The following is a 26,034-nucleotide window of genomic DNA, read 5'->3' as shown; positions in this document are numbered from 1 at the left end:
ACGTACAGTACACACTGAGGTACAGTACACACTGACAGTACACACTGAGGTACACACTGACAGTACACACTGAGGTACAGTACACACTGACAGTACACACTGAGGTACAGTACACACTGACAGTACACACTGACATACAGTACACACTGAGGTACAGTACACACTGACAGTACACACTGACGTACAGTACACACTGACAGTACACACTGAGGTACAGTACACACTGACAGTACACACTGAGGTACACACTGACAGTACACACTGAGGTACAGTACACACTGACAGTACACACTGAGGTACAGTACACACTGACAGTACACACTGACATACAGTACACACTGAGGTACAGTACACACTGACAGTACACACTGAGGTACAGTACACACTGACAGTACACACTGAGGTACAGTACACACTGACTACACACTGCTGTGCGTCTGCTTTGTTATGCTGTAACGCGGGTTTGCTGTCAGCTAACTGCCTCCTGTCTTCCAGGTGATGTTGGAGACCCTGGCGCCCCCGGACTGAGCGGCCCTCCTGGAGATATAGGGCTTATGGGAATGCACGGCCCCCCAGGAGCCCCTGGCAGATCCATACCTGGTCAGTACCAGCAGCCCATGAGCAAGGCAGCATCATATGTGTTGATATGTAGCACGACTGATGAATATTCAGCGGTAAAGGTTAAACCTGGATTTGATAATTACTGCGATGTATAAAAACATGCAGCTGCTGGAACAAACACACATTCAGCTCAGAAACCAGTACTGTGTGTATTATGAATATTATGGATTATACAGGGCAAAAGTTTTATGTTTATGCATTTTACATTTTTCACACTATGATCGGATTTAAGGTGGTATTACAGTGAGTGAAGTCTTCTGCTGTTCCTCAGGACCGGTCGGTGTTGTGGGATCGAGGGGAGTTCAAGGATCTAAAGGAGACAAAGGAGATCCAGGTCAGGTGTTTAAAGATGGACCCACACCTGGAGAACCTGGAAAACCAGGAAAACCTGGACCCAAAGGACTGAAAGGAGAACCAGGGAATCCAGGTACCATAGAACACTGTTTCTGCCTGTTTGTGTTACCTGTGCCCTCACACCTGTCTTTCAGACACACCTGGTGATGTCCATAGCTAAAGTTATTTTCATGTTTTAATATTTATAACCAATACAGATCATTTCCTGTTGGTGTTGTTCCCACTGACTTCCTTTGTTCCACTTCAGGTACTTACTGTCTTCCTGGAACTCCAGGAGAACCTGGACGGCCAGGTTTACAGGGGCCCCTGGGGGCCCAGGGCTTCCCAGGGTTTAAAGGTCAGTGTCTGGACACAGTGATTGACATCTTTATTAACTGATTTATTGATCTACCATGATTCAGTGCAGAGTTGGTAGAAACAGCAGAAAGTGAAACTTTTGGTGTGCGTGATTTACTCTGACCGACACAGATGAAGCCCACAGAGAGGTTAAACCTGTGGGAAAACATTCTGGGGGGGGGCTGCAATAGGCTTACTGCAGTTAATCAACAGTATATGTCCCATATTGTGGAAAATACTCCCACATCCAGCCCGCCGAAGGTTACTGTATGGCCCACAGAATACTAATGAATTCAGAAAATATGTGCATCTAACGTTTCTCACCATCTGGACAAACGTAGTTGACGAGGGTTGTAAAGGAACACTTAATGCTTCAGATTATCACAAACATTCAACAGTCAACACATTTGGAGGGACATGTTTTTCAGTGGACGGGAAGTAATTTTAAATTACTTAAATTAAAGCTATAAAAAAAACAGTGTCTTCCTCAGTAGAAACAACAGAGGCTCCATGATGGTTCCCTGAGGAACTCCACCTTATTGACTTGTGTCACTGTTGTTAAACGTACCTGTGCGTTTCAGGTGTTTCCGGCGACTGTTCCTGTGGGCCCCCAGTTATTCAGAGGGGTGGCCCCGGCCCTGAGGGTGACCTTGGGTTTCCAGGGTTTCAAGGACTTCCAGGGGCCCCGGGGCTCAGAGGGGACAAAGGCTCATCGGGAGACACGGGAACACAGGGACAGCAGGTGAGCCATCAGAAGGGTCGGAGGTCATACCAGCAGCAGAACAATTGATTGATTGATTAATTGATTGGTGGATTTGTTTGCAGGGTCTGGGTGGATTTCCAGGTGTCAAAGGGTTCAAAGGCCAGAAGGGAGACTTCATTGTGGTGGATATTAAAGGTAAGTTTAACCATTAAGCACTTATCAATCACATCTCTTAGTATACAAACAACATATGCTACTATGATTGATTTTATTTTGTTCATTTTAAATAAAAATGACATTTTGGCCAAAAGAACTGACTTCAGACATGATGTCATGTCAATGGATCAGTGGTTCTGGAGCCTGGTTCTGCATGAGGTTTCTGCCTGTTAAAAGGAAGTTTTTACTCACCGCAGACGCCAAGTGCTCGCTCATGAGGGAATTGTTGGGTCTCTGTAGATAAAAGAGCTCGGCCTGTAGCAGCTCTACATGGAAAGTGTCCTGAGACAACTTCTGTTGGACTTTTGTCTCCAGGTGAGAAAGGAAACAAGGGCCAGCTGGGCCCCTCAGGCGGACAAGGATCGCCAGGGAGAAGAGGACTTGATGGACCCCCGGGAAGCCCTGGAAACCCCGGCCCCCAGGTCAGTCAGACACCTCACGTGAACTCACGTCATAGCCAAGTGAAAGTAAAGCCAGACGGTGTTGGAATTCAGCAGAATTCAGACTTTTTTGAATAATAAAATTTAGGCTCAAGCTGCGGCCCTGAGCGAACTCACTGACTCCATCACTGAAACAAGACTGTAGACACATAACCAGGATGTTGTTTGTTTGTAATTTTTAAAAGAGTAGTACGTATAAGTAAATGAGTGTGTACGTAATGTATGTATTGTAGATTACCACAGGGTATATAACAATATTTTCTCGTCTTCTTGTCCTCTGACTTCTTGCACTCTGTCTTGTTGCTGTTGTAACGTGAATTTCCCCCCATTGAGGGATAAATAAAATCTATCTTATCTTATCTTATGTTTGTGTGATGAACACTGCAGCCTGTAGGGGGCACTGGCAGCACTGCACACTGTCGCTGTTGGCTGAATGATGCCTCTGGACCTGCTGCTTCACCCTCTCATCTGCTGCTTTGCAGGGTGACAGTTTCCCCAGCTCACCTGGAGAAAGAGGCTTCCCAGGACTCTCAGGGCCAAAGGGATTGCTAGGGCCAGCAGGCCCCACAGGGCCAGGTGTAGTAGGAGCAGTAGGACAGCGTGGGACCTCTGGGGACCCGGGACCTCCAGGACTCCCTGGCCCCCCAGGGCTGAAGGGGGCTAGAGGTACAGAATCAATCTGAAGTCAATTTTAAATCAAGATTGTGTCAAATCTGCAGAACACAACTCCAGTAACATTTTCATTACTTCCCCAAAGACGTTTATATTTTCAATAACTCCTCCCAGTTCCTATTTGACCCCTCCTCTTCCCATTTGACTCCTCCTCTTCCTGCAGGTGACACCCTTCCATGTTCGCCAAGAAACCTTGGTGCCCCTGGAGAGAAGGGCGACACTGGAAATACAGGTAAACCATCTGTAGCATCAATCTGTCTGTTCACCTGTCTGTCTGATTTCCTGCCCACTTCTCGGTTCACCTGCCTGTCTTTCCAGGTTATACAGGACTCCCGGGTCCTCCTGGTTTCCGTGGCATCACTGGACCCGATGGAGTTAAAGGAGACAAAGGACATCCTGGACTTCCTGGACCACCTGGACGACAAGGTACCAGAGCACACCTGAACCACACCTGTCCTTTACATTATCTCCAACATTATCTTACATATATCTCTCCTCCTCCTGCAGGACCTCAAGGTTTTGGTGGAGATACCGGAGAAGAAGGACCTGAAGGCTTCAGTTATGGAGGAGATCCAGGTACAGTCACCTGTCTGTCTGTGATGTGGTTCCAACTGTCACCGTCTCTTCACTCGATTTACGAGTAAAACATGGTCACTTGAAATTTTACACATCATTCAAAGGTCCAGATGCACCGATCGTTACTGAAAGACCTTAATTGACACAGACAGAAACAGACCATATGCACTTTCAATGCAACAGGATATCGATGCTTTGTTTAATTTGTGCAAAAGGAAGTAAGCAACCAGCAGTAATGACTGAATAACTGAATCAGTGCTGATCAAACCACAAAAAACAAATGCCAGTAAGACGTCAGACCTCTATAACACGGTGATGGATGAAAGAACTGGACCACGAATCCTTCACTCCACGCAATTTAACCCAACCAAGTGAGTATATGATTAAAGATAACTGACTAACACAGTCTCCGGCAAAGGTGGACACCTGACTACCGTTTCCTCCAACAAGGATGAAGAGCAGGTGTGACGGATCATTCTGTGACCGTTGTTAAGTTGTGTTCCAGTAAATAATAAATAAAACAGATGGAAGCCTGCAGAGTCGGTACCAGCTGTGTTGATAGTGTGTCTCACTGTGTGTTTACCAGGCTCTCCAGGGCTCCCTGGCTCTTCTGGTCTGAGGGGTCCAGCAGGAGACTCTGCTGTCGGCCCCTCAGGACCCATCGGCTTCCCGGGCTCACGGGGCTCTCAGGGACCTAAAGGAGTCCCTGGGCCCCCCGGCAATGATGGACTACAAGGTGAAAGACTGGACCTGAGATGTAAAGCTGAATACATTAACGCCTTCTTCACTTTGCAGAGATTCATCTGTGTCCAGTCGTTTCGTTCTGTCTTCAAGATGGTGAAAGAAAGAAAAACTGTTCTGGTTTCAGTGTTAAAAATAGATTTTCTTCATAGAATGACAGCAGCAGAAAATAGACTTCAACAGGATTATGCTTTGAATACGTTTTTATAAGCTTCCTTCAAATAGAAAAAATTTGGATAAGCAGAACTGGACGAAGTCAACGTGCCTTCAAAAGAAACGCCGCAGTCGACAGTGAACACTTTGACCAGCACAAGCTGATTTTAGGTCTGCTGTCACTTTGAAGTCAGCTCAGTTTGAAGCAGCAGGGGGCGCTGCAGCAGCCCGCAGCAGGAGGGGTTACAAACATGCAACAACAACACCTGAATGTTACACAGAGAAGCCTCTTAAAATGTGTCAAAATAAGAATTAGAAATGTATTTCATTAAATTCAAAGAGACGTTCAAACAAAGATGAGAAAGTAAATTTAAACTGAAAGCAGAAAGAAGAAGAGAAGAGTCGACCGCGAGGAGAAGTGGGTGGTTTCAGGACATGTTGATCTGAAGTCAAATCATTTATTGGTATAGTCCTAATTATTTCCTGTGTTTGTCCAGGAGCCCTGGGTCTGACCGGGGCCCTCGGAGCAAAGGGCCAACGAGGACAGGATGGGGCCCCAGGTGTAACTGGCCCCACAGGGCCCACACCTGACCTCTGTGATGCTGGAAAACCTGGTTCCAGGGGCCTGTTTGGCCCTCAGGGACCGATTGGTCCTCCAGGTAGGCTGATGCTCAGAAAGTAATTCTGCTTTCTGTTATTTTTTTCATTTATTTTCCCTTGTTTTCATTGTTTTATCACACATGTGATTATTATTTTCTTTGATGTTGAGAACTTTGTGTTGCATTTTATGCTTGAATCGTGCTGCATAAATAAAGTTTATTCTTATATTATCATTCCTTCGCCTCATGTTACAGTTACAGACTGTGTGATGTTATTTCTTCTTTCATTTCCATTTAGGTTTTTTGGGGGAGAAAGGTGAGACTGGAGAGACAGGCCCTCCAGGTTTTGGCCTTCAAGGGCCTCGAGGTAAACCAGGCTCTCCAGGTTTACCAGGGTACCCAGGACCCCAGGGTCCCTCTGGCCCCAGTGGAGACTCAGGACTGCCAGGGCCTGAAGGTTTGAAAGGTGAGACTCTCACCATCACACCTGTGTTTGAATGTTTCCTGATGATACACTTTCACAGAAATACTCGCACTGTGTTTCAGGTCTGATGGGGCCCCGGGGCCAGGCAGGAGGGCTAGGGGTCCCTGGAAAGCTCGGGACCCCGGGAGCACCAGGGAGGAGGGGTGCAAGAGGGCTTAACGGACAAGACGGAGGTCCAGGATGTGAAGGCCCAAAAGGAGAGAAAGGTAAACACTTAGTGTTAGTACTGTGCTACTACATTGCTAATGGAGTACCACTGTAGTAATACTTTATTCTGATGAAGATTTAATATGAAATCTGTCACCTCTGAAACGTAACTGATAAACATGTTGAGATGTTTCACGGATAAACCGATGAGATTAAGTCTCAGTCTGAATGGAATGATCATGAACATCACTTCTCTTGCCAACACTGAGCTGAATAAGCAGCTGAAGATCACCTCAAACACATCATCTGCATCCTCTGCAGGCTGTAAAGGGACCCCGGGGCCTCCAGGAGATACCATGTGTGTCCCCATCAAAGGAAAGAGAGGAAAACAAGGACCCCCTGGCATCAACGGCTTTCCTGGACCACGAGGTCAGAGCTTGTTACCATAGAGACCAGTGTCAGGGCGTGATGTCACACAGGAAGTGGCAGAGTCATGGTGTATTTAGGTCATAGGTTCAGCGCTGCATTCAGGTACTCTCTGAAAGTTAGAAACACACAGCATCAAAGGTTTGGACTCATTACCACAGATGACTTTTGAAATTCCCAACACAAGTCCAAGTTTCAACTTTAAATCAACAAAAATCCACTAACATGTTCATCTGTTGTATCATGACCAGAGCAGAAATACGAAAGTGCTTCAGTGAAAATGCAAAATTGTCCATCAGCCAAACTGCAGCAGTGAGTCTCACCAAAAGAGAGTCGAGTAAGGTCGAGTCGGGTCAGGTCAAGTCCAGTCCAGGTGAGGCACGTAAAGTCAGGCTTACTCAAGATGAGACGAGAATGGACTAGGTGTGTTCAGTCAGGACAGTTCGAGTCAAGTAAAGTCAAATGGTGTCGAGTGTATGAGTTTGTCGTACTGAACAGTCAGCAGGTGCATACAGCTACGGTAACCCAGAGGAGAAAACCTGGACCAGTCAGTCACGACCTGCAGCGCTTATAGCCACACAGGTTCTAAATCTTCCACTTCGGTCTCTGGACGTTTGGTAACAGCCACAATCGGTGTGAGAAGGCGATGCCTTTTGTCAGTTTCGGAATCAGAGAACGAGGCTATGGCTATTTCCTGGTGCACAGAAGCCAATGTGGGACAAAGTGAACCCCATGAAAAAGTAGTAATACTGAAGTCAGTGTCTGAAATCAGTGAGCCTTTTAAAGTCTCTCTCTACAGGAAGTAAAGGTGTGCGAGGAGCTACTGGTAAGGCAGGGTATCCAGGTATCAATGGACCCCCTGGCATCGCAGGTCTCCCAGGACCTCCTGGGCCCTATGGCAAACCGGGACCTCCAGGACCACCTGGCCATAAGGGACCTCCAGGATTCATCGGCTTCCCTGGAGAGACTGGAGATCCAGTAAGATAAAAGCTGTGTGACATCTGTGTAAGACATCGTGTGACTGGCAGAGGGGGTTCATTGTTCCTGCTGATCGTTCGGGGGGTTCGGCTGTATGCGGGGCGTGAAACAACAGGCTGTTTCAGAGGAAGCTAACAAGTTTTAATGTTGGCTAAGGCTCACAGGATTATGTGAAGTGTTCACTAACAAATTTCCAGTGAAACCAGGTAACGTCAAGTCATCATCTTACTGAGAGACCTTTGGGGTTGATCCTTTGACTCTATCACAGTAGTACTGTGGTAACACCAATCCCAGATACACGGCAGATGAACTTCCATCGTGTTTCACCAGGTTAACAGCTGCAGATGCCAAATGTGGAAACATGGAAGTAACTGCTGAAACATGTCATCAGTCCAAAATCAGGTTTATAAGAAATCCTCATCGAATTAGGAAGGAGTATCACGTGACAAAACAATGTTCAGTGTGTTTCTATGAGCTGTTGAAGAGGCTCAACACCAGCAGAGCCACAAACAGAAGATTACACTTCAGAGCCAAACAGCCTTTTTGTCGTTTCGTTGTCATGTTCAGAAAATGTTGAAGGTCAGAGTCTTGTTCTTGTTTTTGGTTGCAGGGTGACCCAGGATGTCCGGGGCTCCCTGGAAAACCTGGAAGCTCAGGATGTGCAGGACCAAAAGGTCGGAACTAATCCATGACTCAGCAGATTTGTTTGAAAGATTTGTATTTCAGATATGAAATGCAAAGAGACAAGGAGACCGGGTTTATTTCTGATTCTTTCACTGATTCTGACCCTTTACTGTGCAGGTGGACCTGTGAAGTCTGTGTTTGTGTTTCAGGTGATAAAGGAGACTCTGTCAGTTGTTCTGGTCCACCTGGAAACAAGGGACCTCCTGGAGACTTCGGGCCCTCAGGTGGTGATCTGGTTCTGTAGCAAGTCTTTAATTAATAGGAAACAAAGTGAAACAGAGCGTAAAGATGATCTGCAGCTTGAACATGAACGTGGTGTTGCTTTAATGTTTTTATGTTTGACTTTAACCAGAAACATGAAAGTTTCATGTTTTGTGATGAAGCTGGTTGTGTAAACCATCAGGTGAGTTCCTGGATGAATCAGCTCTTTCTCTCTCTCAGGACCTACTGGACCTCGAGGGGATCCTGGGGGACCTGGTTTCGCTGGGGCTCCAGGACAGAAAGGATGCAAAGGAGATCCAGGCCATCAGGGGGACCCTGGTGAACCAGGTACAGAAGCTCACTTGGACCTCATCAGTCTTTATTCTGTAACATGAACCAAGTCAGGTAACCTGCTACCATCCAAAACCAGGAAGGACCAGCAGCTGTTCAGTCAGGTTTAGAGCAGAGGACAATGGAAGTCTGCATATTGTAGAGAGAGGAAGTGCTCCATCAGGTTGGCATCATGATGTCAGTGTTCAGTACCTTTATTTACCTCAGCGTCACAGAGTACCAGGCCTTCATTTCTAATTTCTCCAGTTAATACAAACTCAGCACGTCCTCCATGTTTACTGGAAATCCTGAACTCATCAACATCCAGTCTGAGACAGGTGGAGCTGAATCTTATTCATGTATATAACAAACTATTTCCTGACCCTAACCCTGTCTGTCTGTCTTTGTGGTTTATTTCAGGTGTGATCGGTCCCTCGGGTCCCAGAGGTCGTTCAGGTCTTCCAGGTCTTCCTGGTAAAGCAGGGGCTGATGGTCCCCCAGGACCACAGGGCTGCATGGGACTTCCAGGTCAGAACTCAAAGCTTAGCATGTAACAGAGATTGCCTGGTAAACTTGGACTTTGGACCACAGGTGGTCTACATGTCGTGTATGTGGATATCTGATCTGGGTCAGGAAAAACTCAGAACACATTACTGTCAGAATGAGATCAGATGGTTCAGACCACATCTGGAGCCTGTTCCCATTATGATCAGCCTGTGCAGTTTTAGCTTAGTGACACTTGACCCACATCACTTCCCCTCACCTGTAATGAGAACATCGGCGATCCTGAGATCAAACCTCACTGTCCAGATACAGATCAAAGGTTGATATGAGGTGGAGATGATCTGATGTGATGGGAGAGTTAAACAAACATCAGTACTGTGGTCACTAAGCAAACCCTCAGGTCTTAATCAGTATTTTCAAATGATGATCACATTCACCTTTAAACTGGTCATTTAACCAAAAAGTGTTAGCTACAGGAGCAGACTGAGCAGGCTGGTTGTAGATGATACTGACTGGAGTTAAATTTACTTTAGATTTGACTTGTCCAGTTTTCTAGTTTTTAGATAAATAGAGTAATTAGAAGAAGAATCAGAGGGACAATCCCCCTTTATTTGTCACACAGATACATCCACATGCACACACACCATGCACTGGTGAAATTTGTCTTCCGCCTTTAACCCATCCTGGTCATCCTTCCTCCGCGGCAGACCAGGAGCGGTGGGCAGCCATCCGACCGGCGCCCGGGGACCCAGTTCTTTTTGTCACCATTGGTCAGGTGGTGATCTTCTTGCATGTTTTTAGTGGGGATATTTTTATGGAGGATACCCCAGGTGAACATGGGGAGAACATGCAAACTCCACACAGAAAGGCCCTTTTCCTCGAGCGGCAGGCACCGAAGGCATGGTGGATTCCCCCACAGCGAGAATCGAACCAAAGTGTTACCACTGTTCCACCGTGCCACAACCTCTTCAGCTGACCGATGACGGTGCACAGATGTGTGAGCTGGTCACAATAAATCTATATTTTACTTCTCATGGACAATGTTGTTGCATCAGGTCCTCCTGGACCACTGGGACTTCACGGACTGGATGGACTGAAAGGAGTGAAGGGGGACATGGGGACCAGAGGTACGAGTCTCACACACACACACACACGTACACAAAGAGGAGATGAAATAAACTGATAAACACATGCTGTTGTAACGGCACCACATGAAGACAATCAATTAATTCAGTCTTAGTCTGGCAGTTTGAGCTCAGGACTCGAGAACAGTGAACGTTACTTCATACATACAGTCCACATAATCAGATTCTTTACCAATGAAAGGTTTATTGAACTGCTAACTGCTGAACAGAACTGACTGAATAAAGGCAAAGATGTCTGTCTAACACTTCCTGATCACTCATATTATCAGTCAAAAGCATCGACCTTGCTGTCACAGAAAGGCTGGAAGGAAATTCTGGTCTCCAATGCAACATCTGCCAGTAGAACTTGACCTTTTCTATGTTGGTTGCTGACAGATTAGTTACTTTTTTTGTTTTTGTGAGAAAGTCTTTCCAAAGCAGCATATAACTTTGTCTATGAAGAAGAAATAATATCGTCTCAGTCTCAGGTTCAGGTCCCAAATGTCGGGTGGGTTCATTCCAGGTTGGGCTCAGCCCTTGGTTGTAGGACCACAGACTCTAAACATTTATTCTGCAGCTACACAAACATGAAAACCTGCTCCAACCCCTGCATTGCAAAACAGGTTCCTCCACCTACTCCAGGTTAATGAGACATTTCAGGATAAAGTTAAATTGTCATGGACTTTGTCCAAATGATGGGGCGAAAGCATCTTGTTTGTGTGAAACTGAACCAACCTCTGACTTGTCAAAGTTCAGTTAGAGACATTATGAGACATCTGTTGTTGTTTTTTTGTATTAAAAGTCACTGGGACTGTCATCAGCATCTCAAAGATAACATCTATCTGCCTGTTCAGGTCTGGGTATGCTGGGGCCTGAGGGGTCTAAAGGTCTTCCAGGAGATAAGGGTCCTCCAGGTCCTCCAGGGCCCTGTGGCCCATCCCAGCCTGGCCCACCAGGACCCAAAGGCCCCCCAGGACCCAAAGGTCTGTAGTAGTGCGATTCACGTGAGGGTCAGGATCAGACTCGCACCAATGATCCATCTACAGATTAGACCTTTGGTTTGATTCTCTGTCAGTAATGTGTCTTTATGTGTTGTTGTAGGCCCTACAGGTGGTTGTGGACCTCCAGGTAAACCTGGACCAGACTGTAAAGGTCCCATTCCAGGGCCTATTGGAGATCCTGGTTGTCTGGGACCAGATGGAGAGCCAGGTCAGACTTGAACGTTCAGGTTTAAAAAACTGACAGATAAATCACACTGGATGACTTCTGACCTTTGTTGGGTTCTCAGGGTGTCCTGGTGACATAGGGGAACCAGGTCAGAACCCTCCAATAACTGGAGATGATGGTGACAACGGGGACACAGGGTGCCCGGGGCCAAATGGCCCGAAGGGACCTCCAGGGCCCAAAGGGCGGCCTGGCATACCCGGATGTCCAGGAATGAAAGGTCAGACTCCATGTTGACCCTACCCTAACCCTAACCATAGCAACGGTACTGATGCCTCAGGCTCCATTAAGAGTTCATTGACTTCTGAAACAGGATTTAAACACAGCTGATCTTAGTTCCTTTGGTTTGTGGATAAGGTTTATAAGACAGGATGGACTCTAAGGTGTCCACATAGAGACAAAAAAAGATTAATCACAGCAAGTATGGCTCCACAACCATGTCAGGACACCTCATTGTGAACTGTCACTTAGTTAGTATCTGTGTGTGTGTGTGTGTGTGTGTGTGTGTGTGTGTGTGTGTGTGTGTGAGATCAGGTGCGCAGGGGTCTCCGGGTTTGATGGGACTGCCTGGTAATCGAGGTCCTATAGGTTGTACCGGTCCTAGTGGGCCTCTGGGACCAAAGGGATTTACTGGACCAATAGGTCCAAAGGGGGAGAAAGGACGAGTCTCCCCCTGCCCCACTTATCCTCCCTCCCAACGGGGCCCCATGGGACACCCTGGTGCCCCTGGTCAGGCTGGAGGTGCTGGCCTCCAGGGAGAAATCGGCCGTAAAGGACCCAAAGGTGAGATACAGGAGGTGGAGCAGGTCATGATGAGAACGATGTTCCAGTCAGACGGTTATTTCAGTCCGTGTTTGGTATTTCCCTCCAATCAGAAGAAAAGATTTCACCACGTACCAATAAAAACCAGCTCAGGTAGGCGCTCAATGAGGAACAAGGGGTGAAAAGTCTGAAATCAAATCTTGTAATGTGAACCTGCTAACATCAGTGTCAGTGCAGCTGAATGTTAAGATGGTTGATGATGTGTTTCAGGCAGGAAGGGGGATGTCGGGTTTCAAGGACCAATAGGGTCTGAGGGGCCCCCAGGTCCAGATGGAGACCGAGGAAGGCCAGGTCCGCCGGGTGAAAAAGGAGCAGTGGGAGCCAAAGGTGAGACTTGCACCTGTCTGTCTCTCTGCCTGTGTGTCTTTATCTGCCTGATTGTCAACCAATTATTGTTAGTTTTGTTTTGATTCACTTCATGTTAGTTTAGTCACAATCAGTGAATTTCAAAATCACTCTTTCTTATTCTACTACTTATGTTACAGCTACTCTTTGTCCAGGTAGCACTCCAATAATCAGTTTCTGTGGATAATTGTCTCTGTGAAGCTAGACGGAGAAAGGTATTATGGGTAACTATTGTCCACAGCTTCCACATCTCAACCACACATTTCAGACCTATGCATCAACAAGCTGATTGGTTCTGATCTGTGTTTTTCTTTCATAGTTTGGTTGCATTTCAGCAAAGTACTGATGTGATCAGAGCAGAGGAATCTAAATTCCTCTTTAAGGCTCTTCAACCGGTCATCCATCTTCTCATCGTCCCGTCCGTTTGCCTTTTAAATTCAAAACTCTTTCATTTCACAGATGTAATGTTTCTTTACACCGTTCCCTGTTTTCTTTGTTTCTTTGATGAATGTGACACTGCTTCCTGGCGACACTCCCATTATACCTCCTGTCTATAGTCATAGTATGAAAGAAACACACTTGCCAAATGTTTTAACAGCAGACGTGAAGGTTCAGAAAGAAACCAGCAGAGGTCCAGCTCAAGAGTTTCAGTGTCGAACTGAAGGTAACGTTCAGACAGTTGAGAATTAGATCCAGAGTCTCTGAACCACAACCTGCAGTCCACCAATCACACAGCAGTACTTACCCCAGCTGGTGGCAGCTGTGCAAGTGAACTTCAGGTTGGGTTTGGGTTAGACCTGTTTGTGCAGCTGCTGCGTTTCACCTGCATGGATTTGATTTGTTGAGGTTCCTTCCTCTTGTCTTTGCGTCTCAGGTGACACGGGTCCAGCGGGTGACCGTGGTCCCCCCGGACTAGGCCGACGCTTGAACTCTGGCTTCCTGTTGGTGATGCACAGCCAGTCAAAGACGATTCCTTCCTGTCCACTAAACATGAGGGTCCTGTGGATTGGATACAGTCTGCTGTACCTGGAGGGTCAGGAGAAGGCTCACACTCAGGATCTGGGTATATTTATGCACATGAACACATGACACGTACCAACGTTTCCACATTGTACAACTCTAAGTTCTAAAGACTGTAAACCTACCCGACTCGGCCCCTTAGCTCTGCAGAACTTGTGGCCAGAAGTTGATGATCAGTTGCTTTCTTGTCCCTGAGACTTCACCTAGTCTGTCAGGACAGTAACAATAATAGTAACAGTTCTGACATGTTGTTAATGTTCCCCTGGAGAACCACACAGTCACAATGACATGTTCCTGCATGAGAACCAATTTAAAGTGAACGGCCATCTTTGATTTGATGACGTGAGCCGTTGGAAAAGTTTATGAATGATTTTAATGTAATTTACATTTTAATCAGTGTTTGAATTAATGGTGTTTCCAGGTCAAGCGGGGTCATGTATGCAGGTCTTTTCCACGATGCCGTTCTCCTCCTGTAACATGGGAACTTGCTCTTACGCCAGTCGCAACGATAAATCCTACTGGCTGTCGACAACAGCGGCGGTCCCCAGCATTCCTGTGGGTGGAGCCGCCATCGCAGACCACATCAGCCGCTGTGTGGTGTGTGAAGCACCCTCCTCACCTGTGGCACTGCACAGCCAGACCTCCAACAACCCAGACTGCCCCCCCAGCTGGAGGAGCCTGTGGACTGGATACTCCTTCCTCATGGTGGGTACTGCAGTGGTAGACATTCTACTTCTACTTCAGTGCTATTACAACTGATGGTGGTGCTGTTAATACTACTGTTACTGTAAATGTTATTGCTGCTAACTGTCTCTCAGCTGAAAAACCTGTGCAGGAAGTCACTCTAACATCTGATGCTTATGTCATTTCCTTTGTGACTGCAGCATACAGGTGCAGGTGATGAGGGCGGCGGCCAGTCTCTGACATCATCAGGTAGCTGTCTGACAGACTTCAGGGCCCAGCCCTTCGTGGAGTGTCAGGGGCCACGAGGAACCTGCCACTACTTCGCCAACATCTACAGTTTCTGGCTGACCAGAGTGGAGACGACCACCTCCACCTCCAACAGCTCCCCCACCACGCTGACCGAGGGCTGGCAGCAGAGGGAGAACATCGGGAGGTGCAACGTCTGCATGAGGGAGTGAGGAGGAGCACCACTTCCTCCTCCTGCACGAGGGAGAGCGGAGACGCTCCACTTCCTCCTCTTGCAGAGTCTGAGAGGACGGACAGGACGAGAATCGTTTGTCTCTGTGAGGAGAGACTGTCATGTTAAAGATAACGCTGCCAATCAATCGATCGATCAATTAATCAATCAATCAATCAACCAAACAGGTTTATTCTGTCTTCTCACCAAACGTCACATCACACAGATGTTTGAGCTGGGGTTATCTGATGTTTCCCAGGTGTCTCTGCAGCTCTGTCACTGTTTGAATCTGCAGGGTAAACACTTCTAGATTTTAATATTAACATGATTTCCAGCAAAGAGATGGTTTGGATTTATGTCTGCAGGTGTGTGTGCTGACATTAACATCGCCTGCTCTGCTCATTTCCACCTCCAGTCGTAATCTCATCCACATTGAGCTCCTGTTCCTCAGCTGCTCCTCCCGTCTTTAAATCCCGTCCAGAGCGACGTCCTCGTATTTCAAAGTGGATCTCTGAGTTTTCCGTTGGAGGAGACGCTTCTTCTTCTACTTTACTTACCTGATTTGATGACTTTTGTGTGAAAATGGAGGAAGTCAAAATTGTTGCCGCTAATCTGAAGGAAGCTAAGATGCTAACGCTAACGTACATATTTGGGAACCAGTATTACAACAGAAACAGTAAAAGCCGCCAGGGGAACGTTAGCAGCTCCTGTTAGCGGCTCCTGTTAGCGGCTCCTGTTAGCAGTGTACAGCTGCCACTGGGTCACTGTGATACTGAAGGAAACTTCAGTAGAAACTGATTCTCAGGCAGTTCTGGCTCCTGTGACGTTAATCCTTTCTGAATGAGGCTTTAGAGTAATTGAGAGTCACTGATCCATTTCAACACGTTTTAGATTTAAACACATTCAGTGAATATTCTGGGGCAAGATACTGAACCCCAAAAACTGCCCCTGATGCTGCGCCATCAGTGTGTGAATTCATATGTACGTCTCTTTGGATAAAAGCATCTGCAAATGACTGTAATTGTAACAGCGTTTCATAGACGATGCAGTGAAATCAGAGCAGATATAATCTAAATCTATTGAAAACATGTAGATTCCTCTAAATCCTTATTTTAGTCCTTTAAAACAGTGCTGGTAAAAAAAGGCAGATTTGATGTTCATTCACCCAAAAAAGGTGCAGTATAAAGTTTAAAGTAAGGTTTATAAATTCAGCAGCAGTCAAGGTGTGATGTAATTTTACTGCATTTACACTATTTCAGGAAGGTTTGATTACTGTCATTTGACACCAGAACATGTCATCATCCACAGTTTATTCAACCTGCGTGAGTCCAGTTATTGTTGAAAGTATGAAACTCATTTTTTAAAGTATTAACCTTCAATCATTCATCTCGCTGTAATGTTGAAGTGCCTCATTAACTGCAGCTCTCTGGAGTTTTTTAGCCTCTTTTAGCTCAAAGTTTTGCTTGTTTCTTGTTTTCAGCTCATTGGTTTTCATCAAACAAGCTGTAAAAAGCCTCAGTTCACTTCCTGCTGAGCAGCAAACAGCAGACAGACCCAGTCAGAGACCAGCCGGGGAACATTTAGCAGCTAAAGAGCTAAAGATATTTCCCTCAGGAGGTGGACCAAAACCAGAGCTAAAAGAGAGAGAAGACTGAAATGATGTTTATCAGGAGACACAAACTCAAGTCCACATCAGTCATCAGGTTGAACTGGAGCTGCTGCAGCTCTTTGATCAATAGTTTAAGAGGTGTTGAGTTTAGAGACAGTGAGTCACTTCAGCCATCGTTTCATTTTCTAACCCAATCAAACTTCAGTCATCGAGACGTCCGATCAGAGCAGTTAGCAGTTAGCATGTGAAAATATAAAGGATCAATAATAGAACCCTGAGGAACCCCGAAAGTAATAATTGACTCTGCTGGTTCTGTTGTGGAGCTACTCTGTGCCCCTCCCTCCCCCCATCATATGACACTTATTGATTAATGATTGATTCATCGGTGATGTGTGAGTGCTGTGACTGACGTGTGACGTCGATCCATCGTTATTGATCGTCCTTCATCTAATCTGTGAAAATCAGCCCCAGTTTGAACTGATGTGACGTTTTTTTTTCTGAGTGTTTGACAGAAAAACACACATTTCATATTTATTATTACCACTGTCGTCCAGTGAAAACCTTGTATCTCCTAAATGTCAGCCGTTCATCAGACGGGTTCGTCTGGATGACATTAAGTCAGCTGACTGCAAACATTAAAGTGGAAGTTACGAGGTTTTCCCACGACAGCAACGTTATCTAAGAGCAGACGTCACATCCTGTGATGTAGCTGCTGATTGGCTGACGTGACGTTCTGTCCTCATCAGAGAGAACGACGACGAACACCTGAGTGGACTTTAGCCCCGCCTCTAGCCCCACCCCACCCGCACTGAAAATGCATTCTGATTGGTCAGCTGAGAGACGGTGACTGTATTTTAATTGGTCAGCTGAGAGGCAGTGACTGCATGTCATTGGTCGGTCAGTATTTTGTTGCTCTGTAGGGATCAGACGTGTGAGAAGCTGTGAATATATTTGACATTAAATCTTTTCTTTCAGATCAGCTCACCTGATTTAATGCTCTTTATTCATGTTCGAGGACAGCAGCCACTTCCTTTCACACAAAACGAGTCGTGACGACCTGTCCTGTTACTCAAAGCCAGTCAAACATCAAAACAGGATGAGCTGCAGCACAGAACCAGAACCAGACTGGGCCAGGACCAGGACCAGGACCAGGACCAGGACCAGTTCAGTCACAGCCAGAAGCTGATGTTTAATGCTAAGTTTAATGTCACCGCTGTTTCTTTGTGTTAGAAATAAAGTTCATTTGAATATTTCTGTCTGATAGTTTCAAGTTAGTTTCCTATAAAAACTTAAAATGTTTTAATATTTCCAACATTAACAGGATGAACTTTTACTTTGGAAAACAGGTGACTTCCTGTTACGCTTTGTGTCATTTAGGAAAAAAACATCCTGCAGAATCTTCAGAGGAGCTTTTGTGGTTTTTGTCCTTCAGTTTTTCTCTCTGGACCTGTCTAAGTTTCTAACCCTGGCTCTGGTCCTGGTCTTGGTCCTGGTCCTGGATTTTCTCTCTGATTTGTAAATATGTTTGAACTCGACCGTTTTATATTTTTACTGTAAATGTCATCAGAGTATTTATTTAGCTTGAAATTAATGTTGGTGCTATTTGATGTTTCATTTGTTCATTTTTATTTTATTTTGGTAAATGACTCCATGGTGAAGCCCCGCCCCCTCACTTCCCTCCTACAAAATAAAATACACAACAGGTCAACATTATGACTGATGGAGGCTCTATTTTCACTTTGTTCTTTATCATCTGAGAACTTTTCAGGATGGAAACTAAAACCCGCCCCCTCGACGCCGTGTGATGTCAGAGCTGTGTGAGGTCATAGATTGTGATGTCACAGACGCCTCTTTGCTTGCATTTATTCACAGATAAGACGAAGCATCAGGCTGCAGGTGGAGTCGAACACTGAGGACCAAAATGTTCAGCTCAGCGTCCATCTTTATGAATCTGACAGGAAACACCTGCTTCAGAAAGGATGAAAAAAAACAGAAAAACAGGTGTAATCAGTGGGTGGGGCTTCATCATTACCTGAGGAGGAGGGGGAGGGTCACTGTGTCGTCACTGTGTTTTCATTGTATTTAAATCTGTCGGTGATATTTTAATCTCTGTAGGAGGAAACTTCTCACTAACACCTGAAACATTTTACTCTGTGAAAGGACGACTTCAATAAATCGCATCAAAGTTTCTCTCTGACTTTTTATTTAACCCAAAAGTTCACACAAAATGCAAAAACTGTCAAAGTCGATGATTTCATAAAAACCAACCTGAAACACTGAATACAGCAAAACTACAACTAATCTACACTGTCAACTTTAAATTAACTTTCCAAAAAAACTAGTGAAAAACCAGAAAAAGACAATCAAGAAAACAAACAAAAAAAAAGAATCAAAATATCCGCAAAATCAAATTGGAAAACTAATTAAAATACCAGCATTTTCTTAAAATCAGCCTGAAAAATCAAATCCCGCAGCCGATTGATTCATGGAACAAATGACAGACGAGTCAGTGATCTGATTGGTCGGTTTTATTGCCATTAAAAGCTGGTCTCTGATCAGAAAGATTCATTTCATACGTCCACATTTAAAGAGCTGAAGACAGACAGTGAGCCGGCCGATGTCGCCCTCTGCTGGTCAGATTCTCTAACTACATCTGTCTGTTTCTGGATGGTTTGAAACGATCAGCAGGAATTTGAAGGTGATCTTATTTATAGTTTATAAGCTCAAACATATAAAACCATTAAAATATGCAAAGAGGTTAAATCCTGACGAGTCCTCAGTCTGTCTCTGAGTCTCTGAGTGAGCAGAGCGAGACCTGGACTTCTTTTTTTACATCTGAACTGTTGCTTTAACGCTTTGAGAAACGTCATCAGACAGAAACGTCTCCGCTGATCTGCGTGTCCTCATCACCACAGAGACGCTTCAAACACTCCCATCGTCGTCTCGTACCTTTGATTAAAAGATGGATATTTATTTTTCTTTTATGTGCAACAAGAAAACGTCTATCATGAAGCTTCTGTCTGTCCTGGATTATCAACCAAACTCCACGTTTATAAGAGACGTCAGAAATCCTCAAAACCAGTTCCAGCAGGTCGTCTGGTCCACTGATCCACAGCTGCTGGTTCTCAGTCCAGATCCCAGTCTGGATGATCTGTTTGATTCGGTCTGCTTCAGTCCTCCCATTCAGGTCTTCGTCCCATGATGCATTTCAGTCCAGAGAACTGGTTTCCTTATTTTTGCTCCTCGATAAGTTTGAAATGTTTTTCATGTCAAGGTCCAGAAATCGTGCAGACATCCAGCAGTGACGGAGCCGAACGCTAAAGAAACGCCTCGTTTGAAGTCCAATCCCACAAACCAACATCGTGTCTGAAACGTGACTTTAAATCACGTTACGGTGGCATTGTGTCATTAACGACTGTCTCTGGGTGGTCAAGCGGCAAACCTCACATCTGCAGCCAATGAGAGAAGAGCACGGTCACCATGTCAGCCATGTGTCTTTAACCTTCAGGTCTCCTTTTTGGGGAATTTTACATGTGGTTGTTTGTCAGATAAAAATATTCTTTCTTGTTTTGTTAAATGATCTAAAAATATAAACTGATGTTTCCTAAAGTACAGCTGATGTTAGCCTGCTGGAGAAGCTAACGATGACACTGAAACACTTTTCTGTTCTTAGTGTTTGACGGCTGGAGGTTTACAGCAGGAAGCTATCGTAGCTTATTAGCGTTGTCTCACTGCCCTTTTTATTTATGGCGCAGTTAGCAAATGAGCTAGCTCAATTACTCAAGTTAGCAAAAAGAGCTAGCCTGGAGCCTAGCTTGGTGCTAGCAAGTTCCCCGTCTTTTCTTTTTTTCACTCATATGACTTTCTCACCATTAGAAATTGGGATGCGATTAGCCTAGCTTAGCACACAGACTGGAACTGAGGGGAAACTGTTTTTTTGTCTGAATCAAACCTTTGTGACGTGACCGCGTCTTCCTCATGGACCTTTGTCTTTTCCGCAGGTGAAAGGTGTGAAATCATGTGATGTTTGTATCAAAATAAATCTTTCATCATTATGTAACGTGTACAAACTTCACATGTGAAAAGTGCATTTTAAATCAAACAGAATTTTCTGATTTCTAATCAATTTGTTTCAATAAAGAGAAATTATTCCAGAACTGATTCTTGAAGACTAATTATTCACCCAACCATCACCAAAACGCCATGAGAGAAGAGCTGTTTCTAAGGTCCAGTTTTGTCCTCGCCATCGCAGCATCTGATCGTCGCCATCGCGGCGTCCCTTCCTCGTTTCCTCTCAGCTCAGAGCTCAGATGGATTTATCAAGGTCCCACAAAGTCAAAGCGTGGTTGTGTTAAAGGTCTTCACTCAGTTCTTCATCAGACTAAAATCAAAGTACATTAAAAGTTTAAAGAATCTTTATGGCGACGTGTTGAGACTGCGGTTGACCTCACAGGACGTCGTCGGGGTTTTCCTGGACGGGCGTTCGGGCTTTGCGTCGGCGCGGTCGCAGTGTGGTGAAGCAGGACGAGGCGGTGAGGGCGATGCGGCTCAAGCCCACGTTCAGGCAGTGCACCTCGGAGGTGACCGGCACCTCGGAGAAAAGGGCGCGGTCCCGCGACAGCCGGGCCAATCCTGCACCCCCGCCGCCGCCTCCGCCGTCGCTGCTCTCGATGTCTTTGACAATGTTGAGGATCTCCTGACGCTCCGCTTGCCGTGTCATCCCCCGAATGTTCAAAATGGCCGACACGTGCTTCTTCCTGGACGCAGAGGAGAAACAGAAACAGAAAGGTGACGAAAGGTGAGATGAAACTTCATTAAACTCATCTCGCTGTTCACACCTGAACTCAAACATGCTGGACGTTCACCGGCAGTGAGTATCTTCACTGAGCAGTACTACTACTTTTAGTAGTACTCGTACTTTGTGCGTTGAAGTCGAGTCTCGTAATGATCCCTGAAATAATAATAATAATAATAATAATAATAATAATAATAATAATAATAATAATTGACTCTGAATGTTATGTTACATAAGTCTCTGCTGCTTGTGGAGAAGCTGATGATCAGACTGTAGAGACATAAATATAATCCATACAGGTAACAAGAGAACAATAACAAGACTAAATATAGAACATAAACACACACACACACACTCACACACACACACACACACAGGCTCAGTGGGTTAAAGGTGACATTTCACAGCAGTGATGTCACGATGAAAGAGGAAGTGTTAATGCTTTGTCTTTAGTTTCACACACACACACACACACACACACACACACACACACACACAGGCAGCACCTGACCGATTTTCTCTTCGTCGTTTGATGTTTGTTCTCGCCACATTTTTGACTCTTTAATCGTGTTCAGGCTGCAGGTGTCGCCATCTTTGTTGTGGTTACAGGTGTGGTCACTGTTTACCTTTTGAGTCACCTCTGTGAATCCAGTTTAAACTCTGAACCCTCCCTCTGTCCTTCCTGCACACCTAGCATTAGCATTAGCACAGCTAGCTGATGATCCTCATTCAATTCTCACACCGCAGGTTCAAGAAGAAGAAGAAGATGAAGAAGAAGAGGGTTTGTTTGATTTGTTCACACCTGATGTCCGGAAACTCTCGGACCAGAACTCCGACCTCCATCTGGATGGAGGGGACGTCCTCCAGCTGGATGATCTCTGAGATGTGAGCCAGAGCGCTGTCCAACCAGCTGGACGGAGACTCCTGACAGACAGACAAACAGATAGACAGATGGACAGACGGACAGACAGATGTCACATGTGCTCGTTAAGTCAAACTGCGGACTCTCAGGACTGCGGCCGCACTCACCAGGTCTTTGAAGAGGACTTTGATCTGTTTGCCTTCGTCTCTGAGCCGGCCGGCCATCCTCTTCCTCATCTTTATGGAGGTGCAGATGATTCTGCCTCGCATGACGGAGCGCAGGTACTCCATCACCACCCGCCGGTGGACCTCAGCCACCAAGAGCTGAGAGCCACAGATAGAGGGTTAGAGAATCCTGAACCACATCGGTCCCCCTGACGGCCAACCAGCTCACGGCTTCAGAATCACATGTTCATCATCGCGTGACAAGCGTGCGTACCTGGTAAGGTGGACTCTCCATCCGGCGGTACTTCTTGAAGTGTTCCTTGATGAGACCTTCTATCTGTTCGTATGGCTCCGGGTTACTCAACCACTTCCTCTTCACCAGGCGCTCAAAGAAAGGCTGACAGACAGACAGACAGACAGACAGACAGACAGAGAGACAGACAGAGAGAGAGACAGACAGACAGACAGACAGACAGAGAGACAGACAGACAGACAGAGAGAGAGACAGACAGACAGACAGACAGAGAGACAGAGAGACAGGCAGAGAGACATGTTTATCTCTTCTGGACTTCTCACCCTGGGTTTCACCTCGCAGGTGCACTCAGCCTCCCTGGTTGATGGAGGCTGAGTGCACCTGCAGACACGACTCAGGGCTGAAGTGTTTCTTCCTCCTAAGCAGGTTTACTGCATCAACAAGGTAATCAAAGTATAAACTGCAGTAATTTCAATCAAACTACACAAACCCAAACTAACTAATCTGAGCTAAACTGTAAACTAAAGTAAAAGACGTAATGTTTACAGATGTTTAGTGTTTCCAGATGTGCGTCATCAGCAAACGTTCACAGAATAAATAAAAGGTTAAAAATTAAATCTGATTCCAAAAGCTTTATTGCTACAGAGACAACAGAGGTGTGTCCTGAGCACAGAGGACAGAGAAGGTACACAGACTCAGGTGTCATAAAGAGACACATAAAGAGGTGTGTGTGTGTGTGCGTGCGTGCGTGCGTGCGTGTGTTTGTGTGTGCGTGTGTTTGTGTGTGTGTGTGTGTGTGTGTGTGTGTACCCTGATGTGAAGGTACAGGCGTTCAGACAGCACTCGGATCCCCTGCTGGATGATGTGATCCAGAGCTTTGTTGGCTCGACGCAGAGAGTCCTCAGTGACGGACAGATCACACTGAGCACAACGCTGCACGAAACCTCTGCACACACACACACACACACACACACACGTTAATAAATGGGGACCGTGATTGTACACCCCCTCAGTGAGGACCTCAGTCCATGTCTCAGAAAATGGACTTCCTGTTTGTTTGTACCTGAATGGAGGACAGCAGTTGACCAGGGCGATGGTTTTGGACACATATCCGTCCTCGTTGTCTCCGAACATGCCGCTCTGCATCCCCTCATGAAACATCTCAACCTTTCGCTGGAAACTAAAACAAGAGAGTCGCAAAGACAAGAATCAGGATCCTGATCTTTATCAAGCTCCACAGTGTTCAACGAAGCTCATACACCTGTGTGCACCTGTACAGGAAGTCGGCCAGGCCATTGAGGCTGCACTGAGCCACTCTGGAGCCCAAACTGCTGTTGATGGAGGCAGAACGCTCCAGATCCACCTGCAGCCTCTGAAACAACAACAGTCAGAAGGACTTTAGTGAGCTCCTAAAAACAACCTGAGGAGGCTTTAAAACCTGCTGCAGGCAGAAGTTTAACACGACGTAGACTTTGTTGTCAAAATGACTCTGTCATCATGTGATGACGGAGTTCAGGTGGAGGTGTGTTCATGGACACTCAGTCCACGTCACTGGCCCTTTAAACTGTCCGGCCTGAGCTTGTTCCACTTTGGCCACCAGAGGACAGCAGTTGGTTCGATGAAAATGAATGATGTCAGAGTGTGTGTGTGTGTGTGTGTGTGTGTGTGTGTGTGTGTGTGTGTGTGCGTGCACGTGTGTGCGTGTGTGTGAGCAATCAGGAAGCGCTCCGTGTTGACTTTGGCTGCAGTTGAAGGAAAGACTCAGAAAACAATCAGTGTACCAAACACCATGTAATCCACCGTTATGTAACACTAGAGTCTGATTCGCTAACCTCAACCGGCAGGAAACACTGACTGGTATTTGGACCCGTCAGCTCAGACCCACACCTGCAGTAACCATGGTAACCGAGGGGGGTGGCATGTACCTGTATGACGGTCTTGGCCAGAGTGATCTCGTACTCCTCGATGTGCAGAGACTCCAACCACCTTTTCTCCTCCTCGTCCAGTACCTGACTCAGCTCTGTGGTCACTTTAGCCTATGAAGGGAGACCCCGGGCATCAAAACAAACGCACCACACGTTTAAACACAAGCTACAGGACATTCTTAGGCTGTAACAGACCATCACAAACAGCACTGCAGTAGAATAATGCTCCCCCCCTCGAACCAATCAACATCTGCTATCTGGTGTGCGATCAAAAACACGCAGGGGCGTCCGGTTCATAGCCGGCATGCAGCTCGTAGCATTGTGCTAACTTCTCTTCTCTGTTTTCTTTGTCGTGTTTAAAGCACTGTGTAAATAAAGTTGAGTTGAATGTGTGTGTGTCTCACCCTGACAGAGTTGAGACAGTCCAGCTCCAGTCTGTCCACAGCGTCTGAAGGCAGCAGAGGACTGAGCTGAGAGCGGCTGAATGGACTCGTGATGCACACTGTCCCCAGAACGTCTCTGGATCAACACACACATAAACAGCCTGCTTTTCACACAGGAAGTCCCTCTGGGGACCAAGAACCTTTAAAAGATCTCAGGAACAGCTCAAGGTGCAGAGGAGGCCCTGGCTCCACTGGGCTCAGTAATATTTAACATTCAGACAGAAAGAGTGTGTGTGTGTGTGTGTGTGTGTGTGTGTGTGTGTGTGTGTGTACCTGTTGTATATATTGTGCAGCCAGTCCAGCAGCGAGTAGATGTCAGTGATCTCCAGCTGATTGTCAGTGATGGCCTGCAGTCGCCTAGAAACCGCCTGGTGGTAGCTCTGCACGTACACCTGAGAGGTCAAAGGTCAAAGTACAGTGTCATGTGATCGTAGATGAAGGGTTGAAGTTTGAAGGACAACGTGGAGACATTTGATGAGCTGCTTTGTCTTCAAATGATCAATAACTATAAAGACTGAAGAGACTCAGAGGATCAGTGAATGGATGAATGAATGAATGGATGGATGGATGAATGGATGAAGTTTAACATGAAGTTAATTAACTTTAAAGAGATTGGTTCAGTACTGATTCTGAGTCACTGGATGAGGCTGCAGGTGAAGAGCCTCGTCACGCCCAGGTGTGTCCTCACCTGGAAGGGCTGGTACTCCTCGGGGTAGATGGACACCACGTTCCTCTTGGCGGCCCCCAGGTCCTCCACCACCCGGGCGCGGAGCCGGTCCAGGTATCCGTCCAGCTCTCCGGCCGTGAACTCTGTTCTCTGAGGCAGAGAACCGTTTGCGGCCTCCTCTACCGCCTCTCTCCACCTCTGCTTCAGCTGGCGGGGCCTCGGGCCCCCGGGGGCTGCAGCCTCACTGGCGGCCCAGTCTTTATCGGCCTGCTCCTCCTGCTGCAGCACCTGTACACTCAGACAGACAGGTGAGGTCAGCTGACACCTGTTACCTGGTTCATGACATTTCCTCTCTTTACTGGAACACAGTCAGTTTGTGCCTCTGGGGATAAAATCAACCGCACCCACCTCGAGCAGGGCGGGCCCTCCTGGTTACAGAACGCTCTGAGAACGAATGAGAAGTCAGGACTCACCT

The 26,034-nt window shown here is 46.3% G+C and overlaps 2 protein-coding genes across 3 annotated transcripts in view; one reads left to right on the top strand and one right to left on the bottom strand.

The window, feature by feature from the left end:
* The window catches only part of col4a4 (collagen, type IV, alpha 4), a 36,238-nt gene extending 17,615 nt beyond the window's left edge, over window positions 1-18,623 (top strand). Inside the window, exons 19-47 of the mRNA XM_076735871.1 lie at window positions 496-600; window positions 893-1,048; window positions 1,223-1,312; window positions 1,893-2,053; window positions 2,137-2,209; window positions 2,546-2,652; window positions 3,153-3,336; window positions 3,506-3,574; window positions 3,661-3,768; window positions 3,850-3,918; window positions 4,505-4,654; window positions 5,310-5,471; window positions 5,710-5,877; window positions 5,958-6,101; window positions 6,364-6,471; window positions 7,268-7,446; window positions 8,057-8,120; window positions 8,280-8,354; window positions 8,572-8,679; window positions 9,082-9,189; window positions 10,221-10,292; window positions 11,144-11,272; window positions 11,391-11,498; window positions 11,578-11,733; window positions 12,048-12,296; window positions 12,546-12,662; window positions 13,555-13,743; window positions 14,122-14,405; window positions 14,585-18,623. Coding sequence (XP_076591986.1) covers window positions 496-600; window positions 893-1,048; window positions 1,223-1,312; window positions 1,893-2,053; window positions 2,137-2,209; window positions 2,546-2,652; window positions 3,153-3,336; window positions 3,506-3,574; window positions 3,661-3,768; window positions 3,850-3,918; window positions 4,505-4,654; window positions 5,310-5,471; window positions 5,710-5,877; window positions 5,958-6,101; window positions 6,364-6,471; window positions 7,268-7,446; window positions 8,057-8,120; window positions 8,280-8,354; window positions 8,572-8,679; window positions 9,082-9,189; window positions 10,221-10,292; window positions 11,144-11,272; window positions 11,391-11,498; window positions 11,578-11,733; window positions 12,048-12,296; window positions 12,546-12,662; window positions 13,555-13,743; window positions 14,122-14,405; window positions 14,585-14,842 — 3,950 coding nt within the window. The 3' untranslated portion in view covers window positions 14,843-18,623. The remainder of the gene's footprint in view (window positions 1-495; window positions 601-892; window positions 1,049-1,222; window positions 1,313-1,892; window positions 2,054-2,136; window positions 2,210-2,545; window positions 2,653-3,152; window positions 3,337-3,505; window positions 3,575-3,660; window positions 3,769-3,849; window positions 3,919-4,504; window positions 4,655-5,309; window positions 5,472-5,709; window positions 5,878-5,957; window positions 6,102-6,363; window positions 6,472-7,267; window positions 7,447-8,056; window positions 8,121-8,279; window positions 8,355-8,571; window positions 8,680-9,081; window positions 9,190-10,220; window positions 10,293-11,143; window positions 11,273-11,390; window positions 11,499-11,577; window positions 11,734-12,047; window positions 12,297-12,545; window positions 12,663-13,554; window positions 13,744-14,121; window positions 14,406-14,584) is intronic.
* Window positions 18,624-18,855: 232 nt separating this feature from the next.
* LOC143323927 (exocyst complex component 3-like protein 2) overlaps window positions 18,856-26,034 on the bottom strand; it is a 33,223-nt gene continuing 26,044 nt past the window's right edge. For both annotated transcript variants that reach the window (XM_076736109.1, XM_076736108.1), the window contains exons 4-15: window positions 26,033-26,034; window positions 25,581-25,847; window positions 25,166-25,284; window positions 24,854-24,968; window positions 24,450-24,560; window positions 23,796-23,896; window positions 23,588-23,704; window positions 23,335-23,470; window positions 22,546-22,668; window positions 22,275-22,430; window positions 22,048-22,169; window positions 18,856-21,207 (exon numbers count right to left, since the gene is read on the bottom strand). The exon at window positions 26,033-26,034 is cut by the window's right edge and continues 276 nt beyond it. In XM_076736109.1, the coding sequence (XP_076592224.1) occupies window positions 20,898-21,207; window positions 22,048-22,169; window positions 22,275-22,430; window positions 22,546-22,668; window positions 23,335-23,470; window positions 23,588-23,704; window positions 23,796-23,896; window positions 24,450-24,560; window positions 24,854-24,968; window positions 25,166-25,284; window positions 25,581-25,847; window positions 26,033-26,034 (1,679 nt within the window). In that variant the 3' untranslated portion in view covers window positions 18,856-20,897. The remainder of the gene's footprint in view (window positions 21,208-22,047; window positions 22,170-22,274; window positions 22,431-22,545; window positions 22,669-23,334; window positions 23,471-23,587; window positions 23,705-23,795; window positions 23,897-24,449; window positions 24,561-24,853; window positions 24,969-25,165; window positions 25,285-25,580; window positions 25,848-26,032) is intronic.

Source organism: Chaetodon auriga, chromosome 7, assembly GCF_051107435.1.
Source record: "Chaetodon auriga isolate fChaAug3 chromosome 7, fChaAug3.hap1, whole genome shotgun sequence".
Classification (NCBI taxonomy): Eukaryota; Metazoa; Chordata; class Actinopteri; order Chaetodontiformes; family Chaetodontidae; genus Chaetodon; species Chaetodon auriga.
The sequence above is the reverse complement of the archived record's forward strand: the minus strand, read 5'-3'. Positions and strand labels throughout refer to the sequence as shown.